We start from the raw sequence: 7,031 nt of genomic DNA, 5'->3' as shown, positions 1-7,031 counted from the left end.
TTTAAAGGAATGTGTGAGAATGTAAAATCCACCTCCTCCCGTACCTGGATAAAAAGTAGTCTATCCCTCCGGTAGCATAACGGCTTTCTACAGGGTATCTACCACCTATCTCTGTGCGATTTGTTTTGTTATAGCAGATTCTATATACGTATGTAGTATGACGACCCTATCGCCAACTTACCATGGGGCTAACCGACCACATGTGAAAAAGGTGTCCCGACATTACTTACGTTATTTATTTTAAAGAGCCCTGTCCATTCTAAATGAGCTTTAGGTTTCCCAAAGCAGCACGGACCATTGACAGCAAGCAGACAGAACTTCAGCACAAAGCGTTCAATTATAAACAAAAAAGGCAAGAACTGCAATCCCTCTGTGCCTTTGACAGACAGTTTGACTTTAAAGTTTAGTCTAGATTACGTGAGCGCTGGTTTTTGCCAACATTTTAGAGGTGGGATTGAGCTACGGTAGTTTCTGCGTTTTTTAGTGGTGGCCAGGGTTTTTTACGCAATGTTTAAGTTGGTGAAAGAAATTTCTAGTTCAGAGTATTTTTAGGTTTTTGAAGTTTTGACCGATGACAAAATACAAATCGGTTAGAAGGAGATAGCAAACTTGGCGGGGTCCCAGAGCCAAAGCCTGCCGGGGCTATGTGATTTTTAAAAAGAGTTGGTACACAAGGCTCTCAGAAGGAACAGGGGAGGGTGTAGTCAGTCAAAGTCAAACCCTCTCGCCGCACAAACATCAGAATCGAGTGACACATAGACTAACCTATCCAAAAAAAAAAACATTTTATATATTTCGAACGACCGATCTTCTTACACGAAGAAAAGAAAGCATGTGTTTCAAATGAAAACATTACTATAGTAAAGAGTACCCTCTGATTACTTAAACATTTTATATATTTAGAACAAATCGCCATTAGTGACTGCTAGCAACTAATTTATCAGTCACTACTGGTTACTGCCTACATCAGTTGTCAGTCGTTTAGAACATACTCGACATTATTATTTACAAGCGACGCGACAACCTGACGACAACTTGACATTGTATACAGGGTGGAGATTTTGCGAACAGTTTCTGTTTTGGTAAATTTTATTTTTATGATCGTTATTTATTTATGTGTTATCTTTCCACATAAAGGTTAATTTTGTTTTTTTTTTTGCTAAGCTAAGCGATGCTTGGCAAAAAATATTTTGGAACTTCAGGGGATTTTAATAAATTTAAATATTTTTAATGCCATGGGATTTTTGTACACCGAAGCCGACCCCAACATAGTTGTGAAAAAGGCTCGGAGGATGATGATGGGATTTTTATACACACTGAAAATGTTATATTAATCCTGTTACATAAGGATAGAACAACATTTCTATTTAGAACTATAATATATACTTTTATTAACTTACCTTGATAACTTAAAAAAACAAACTAAGTTAATTAACCAAGTTACTTGCAGCATAAGTTAGTAAACTAATCTTCAGTAGCAAGGCCAAGGTTCCTAGATGCAAACAAGAATATAATGAAGCCTTCATTTTTCAGTTGAGGTTAAATAAATATATATTAATATAACAACTACTGCCCGTACCGGGATAAAATATAGCTTATGTTACTCGGGAAGAGTATAGCTTTCCTAACAGCGAGAGAATTTTACAAATCAGTTCAGTAGTTTCTTAGCCTTCAAGGTGAAAACAAACAACCAAACAAAAGATGATTCCTCTTTTTATATAGCAAAGATCACCCACATCACGTAAGGTTTTTACACAGATTAAAAAAAATATAAAGAAAAACGATAAACAACAAATCACGTTTCACAGGTCAAGTAACATAGTAACAACAGCCTGTACATTAGACAAATTGAAAGCAATGAAGTCGAAAGCGTAAGTTCTCAATCATTCCACTTAACGACAATCGGGAAGAGGGGCTGCGACGTGAATGTTAGATGGTAGTACTGTGGATGTGGCGTTTTGAGACTTTTTCGGAATAGCACCGGCTCGCAGATATACCTTACATTTTTCAGATGCAAAAAAGTATAGCTGTTTTTTTTATGTGAGTCGTAATTGTGTATCTAATGTTTTTCTTATAAAGATGATGGAATTTTCTTCTAATCTTATTAAAACGAGCAGAACATGTCAATATTAGAAAAATTGCAATGATGATCATATCATAGCGACTAGATTAACTGCATCATGTCGGATCCTAATTTGGTTTGGATCTTAATTAATTAAAGAAATATCTTTCCGTAGGTATTTGAATTCGTGCCTTGACCCATAAACCACATCTGGAACAGAATAGTAGAAAATACAACTCGCTTCCTTAAGAGGTATATCCAAACATTTCGCACATTGTGTGGCAACTCCACGAAGCTATAACAAGTTAATAGTGTAAGAGCATGTTGATTGCCGGCCAGCGACTAATGGCGGCTCCTAAACTATTTAGCTTGCTTTTTATTGACGACGTTTTCTCTTGTCTTGTTTGTTGTTATTTTTATTTGTATTGGAGTACAAAGAAATACAAGATTTTTTTTCGTAGAAGTAGAAAAGAAAAAACAATTCTTATGTTAACTCCATGGATCGCCATGGATGGACGTCAAATACCTACATTATATGCCTTTGTATAACATGATATAGTTATTTTAATTTATCACTTAAATATATATAACATGTACATAGTATACCACATACCGACTCTAACATGACTTAATTAATTAAAAAAAATCGAAGATCGAATTGTGATCTCCGCTGCTGAATTAATTATATCGATTAATATTTTTTTTATAAAATTTATAAAAATAACATTGAACTTAACAAAAATAAAGAAAACACCACAACAATACCAAAAGATAACCTTTCTTCCACCACTATTCAACTAAATAAAACTTCATTTTACTCTAAACGCCAACACTATGAACTAAAGCCGTCGTCCACTGACAGACAGGCTAGTCCTTTGTTAGTAAATATCGCTTTGTTATAGCCCAGCTATAGTAATGCTAGTCTTTGTTCACGACATTTTAACTAAAACCCGATAAGCTTTGACGTTTTAGTGGACTTCTGTTTAGGATTTTGTGTTAGGTTCTAAACAGTGTTAGGAATTATTTTTGTTTTTTTTTTATTTAGGTCAACTAACATTTACACCGTACATTGCTTAATTACTTACTAGGGTCACATTTTAATTAGAGGTAATGAAGAATTTATATTCTTCGTGCATGTGTCGACGAAACGGCCTTTAATAATACACATAAAAAGATAATAACACACAGTTAAAAACAAAATATACAGAAAATCTATAGGTATAAATAAAAATGAATTGTTGTTCGTTAGTCTGATTATAACTCGAGAATTGCTAGGCCGATTGAGCTGATTTTGGTTTTAAAATGTTTGTCGTAGTTCAGGGTAGGTTTAAACGGTGAGCAAATAAGGAAAAAAATAAAAAAAGTAATGTGTCGTGTGTTTGTGACTTACTAAATGTGCCTCCAATAATTAGGCGGTACGAAGTTCGCCGGGTCAGCTAGTTATCAATAAATTCAATAAACATAAAAACAAAACATTGGCAAGAAAAAAAAACACCTTAAATTATAATTAACTTATGATTAATTAATTAATTATAATTGCTTAATTTGATATTCTAAAAAAAATGCAATCAAAGAAAAGAAAAAATGGCAATAGATTCACTAATCCTTTTTTCTTACAATAATTTTCCATTGCTGCTTGCATTCTTCTTATCTGAATTAGAATAAATTGCTGTATACCTACGGACGTACCGAAGTAAAATAGCTACTAGTACCAAACAAAAGTGATAAAAATGAAACCACAACCTGAAAAAATATAATTCACATTTCAAATAACTAGTATCCAAATCAAAATCATTCACCAGCCTGCCGATTAGTTAACCTTTGTCCATTTCTACCAAATACGAGTTAACAAACGAACCACAGCCAAATAACCGGTCCGACATGGCTTTGTGAACCCGGTCAATAACCAAAAATTAATTAAACCACAAATCCATAATGTCAAACAAAGTTCATTGCAAAACTCAAAATGTGTACAAACTATCCCACATGTATAAACCAGTCATGATCATTCTATTAATCTGTGGTTACGATTTGAATATTAAAAACGGTTTTCTGTATAGTTTTATTGCTAAATTTTATTGTGTAAGTCTCGTTTTAGTTGTCATATATTCCTCTTTAGAGTGCTGTCCGAAAGATTTGTCTCAACTATGGTCGTTATTTGAGTACACAGCTTCAGTCATGGTCATCCTACTGTTCCGAAGTCGCACAGAAAAATTCTTCAAAATGCTAAAAGATATCGATTCATATCTAAGAATCAATAAACGCCGTCACATTCACAGTATTTACAAAATAATCGTCTTATCTATAGTAACTTGGTCTTTAAGGATTTCTTATACTGTCATGTATTGTTGTATCTACGCTTGCTATGATAATTTGGTTCTGTATGTGATCAGACAGTTTTCGTTAATCGGTCTCGATTTCAATCGGGTTTGGCGATGCATAATGTTCGATGCAGTTAGGTATCGATTGAAACTCCTGCGAATAAGATTGGAAGAGTTTCCTGAGTGTAATTATTATTTATACGTGAATAATAATAAAAGTATAAAAGAAAATAAGTTGAAGTTCTGTCTGTTTGTGTATAGACATATTGCTGATATGGTCGACGTTATTTCACCTGAACTGCATGCATCGGTAAGTAGGGTTTGTAAAGTTCAATACAAAATGTTATCAAGTTCTTATCCATTGTGTTTGTGGCTTTCAATCAGCCCTCTCACGCTCATTTACTCTTATTTTTCTATATTTTTCCTACTTTATATTTATATATTTTCAGCTATTTCTGAGTGTAGCTGGAAGTGCACCAAAACTAATAACTAATGTCTACCACATATTGACAGCCATAGAAGGTCGCGTAAGTACTGTGTTTTAAATACTTTTTTTAAATTATCAGCTGATAGTTGGCCTGATGATTGGATTTTTTTTAAAGATATAATACCTGATCGTTATTAGGTTCGTTCATTTCCAAACTAATTTACGAGTAGGTATGAGTCCGAACAAACTGACAGCTGACAAAAAGTTTGCATTGGGCGTTTTCTTTTAATGTGTGTAACAAATTGAATTTAAATACATAATTTCAATAGTTTTAAAATAAAATGTGACTGAGTAACCTTATCTAGGCACATATATTTTTGTTCTAGGAACCAGTAGAATCTCTCGGCTATGTGATAATGCACGTGGTACAAATCTCGCTGCTATTATTTTCACCTTTTCTCATAGTCGAACATTATTCAGTGGAAGTGGAAAAAATGAGGTTGTTTCTCATGCATAGACTCATTGATGGTAATGGTATGTTTTTAAATGTATCATTATAGATATGTTACAAGATATGTTATTTACTGCCTCTTTAAAGTTTTTGCTAATGTACTTTATTATGTAGTCTCTTATGAGCGTATTTTTGTAGTTCCTTATGTACTTTATTATTTAGTCCCTTATGTACCTTGTTATTTACTCCCATATGTACTTCATAACTAATTTCAAAGCCAAAAGAATGAACCTTAAAATCTGCAGCACCTGTTAATGTTTTTATTAAAATAGGGTGTTAAAGATATCTTCAAAAAACAATATATTTTAAAACTTTTCAAACAATAAATAATTTTCGTATATAAGAAGTGATGTGCTATTTAACAAGCCTATTTGTTTTTTCAGATCCCACACTTAAGGAGGACATAGAAACATTTATCCAGTACACACACGTACGCACATTCAAGTTCAGAATATGGCGGATAATACCCATTAATATGTCGCTACCTTTGGAGCTAATTAACATGTGTGTCACTTATGTCATTGTTGTTATTAACTTTACACATTTGTATGGGTGAAAAGGGACTATCTGTAGTCAAGTGGTCTTGCGGGTAAAGAACCAATCAACTCAAATATGAATGTGGGTTCGTTACCAGTCAGACGAGTACCAATGCTTTATTTATTATTATACCTACTTTTCTAAGTTGCTATGTATGTACTTTTTAAGATTGAATTTATATTATTTCCAGTTGTAGAAAAATATGATAAATATTATATCATTCTTATTATTGTGTGTATTGTATGTATTTAAATAGAAATGAATTATATTTATTTGATAGATAAGACATATTAACAATAAAAAATGTAAACTATTGCTTTTTAAGTATATCTTGTCCAAGATGTAAAGTCTAAGTACATCTTCTAAGGACACCAATGAACTACATATTTCGGAGGGCACGATATACTGTATGGACCGACCGCACCAAGCGTTGCTTAACTTAATGATCGGTCGATCCACGCGGCTTTGACTTAGCCACGAGCTCCTTGTTTATTAATAAGAAGGTACATTATTTAAGTTATATTTGTTTGAAGTTGAATCTAAATTTCCAGTTCAGTAAGGTAATATAAAGTTAAGCAAAACTTTGTAAGAATTCCTTCCCTTTGAGGTCAGAGTTTGACGGAACGAATGCACATTGGTTTAACAATACAGATTTAAGAATACTTTCACCTCATTTGTTTTGATGTACAGTTGAATTTTATTTCAAAGACTTCTCAAGATACATAAATAATATTAAATTAAAGATTGTTTTATTTTATGAGGATCTGAATTATTTATGATGAGATCTAAGCCTTACTAATTGACTAGTATTGGGTAGGTTATAGCTTTATTTATACAAGACATTTACTCAACATTCTGAGAGTAGACTGTACTGTCAACCACTGTTTGCTAATTGGTGGGCTGATAGTTTACTTTGTAGGCAACTACATCCAACCAAACCATTAAAGTCGGTTAAAGTCCAAAACGTTTATTTAATTATAATTGAGTTACAACTATACAATTCAAAATTGTTTTAAATTATGGTCACAAAAAAAACCTTTTGTCCACTTCAGGGCTGCCATCTGCGTGTATCTGTGAAATAATCATTAACATCATAACACGGCATCATAAGAAGCCTTTTTAATAAGAATCCGTTTGATTTTCAATACACTTTCTCATTTCCTTTTCTCGGGA

The 7,031-nt window shown here is 32.9% G+C and overlaps 1 protein-coding gene across 1 annotated transcript; it reads left to right on the top strand.

The window, feature by feature from the left end:
• The first annotated feature begins 3,997 nt into the window (after positions 1-3,997).
• On the top strand, positions 3,998-5,877 carry LOC126053943 (uncharacterized). The gene is made up of 4 exons (XM_064040953.1): positions 3,998-4,693; positions 4,833-4,910; positions 5,197-5,344; positions 5,705-5,877. The coding sequence occupies exons 1-4, from the start codon at positions 3,998-4,000 to the stop codon at positions 5,875-5,877; spliced, it is 1,095 nt and encodes a 364-aa protein (XP_063897023.1).
• The last annotated feature ends 1,154 nt before the right edge of the window (positions 5,878-7,031 follow it).

Source organism: Helicoverpa armigera, chromosome 23 (assembly GCF_030705265.1).
Source record: "Helicoverpa armigera isolate CAAS_96S chromosome 23, ASM3070526v1, whole genome shotgun sequence".
NCBI lineage: Eukaryota > Metazoa > Arthropoda > Insecta > Lepidoptera > Noctuidae > Helicoverpa > Helicoverpa armigera.
This window is presented reverse-complemented; position numbering and strand designations above follow the sequence as displayed.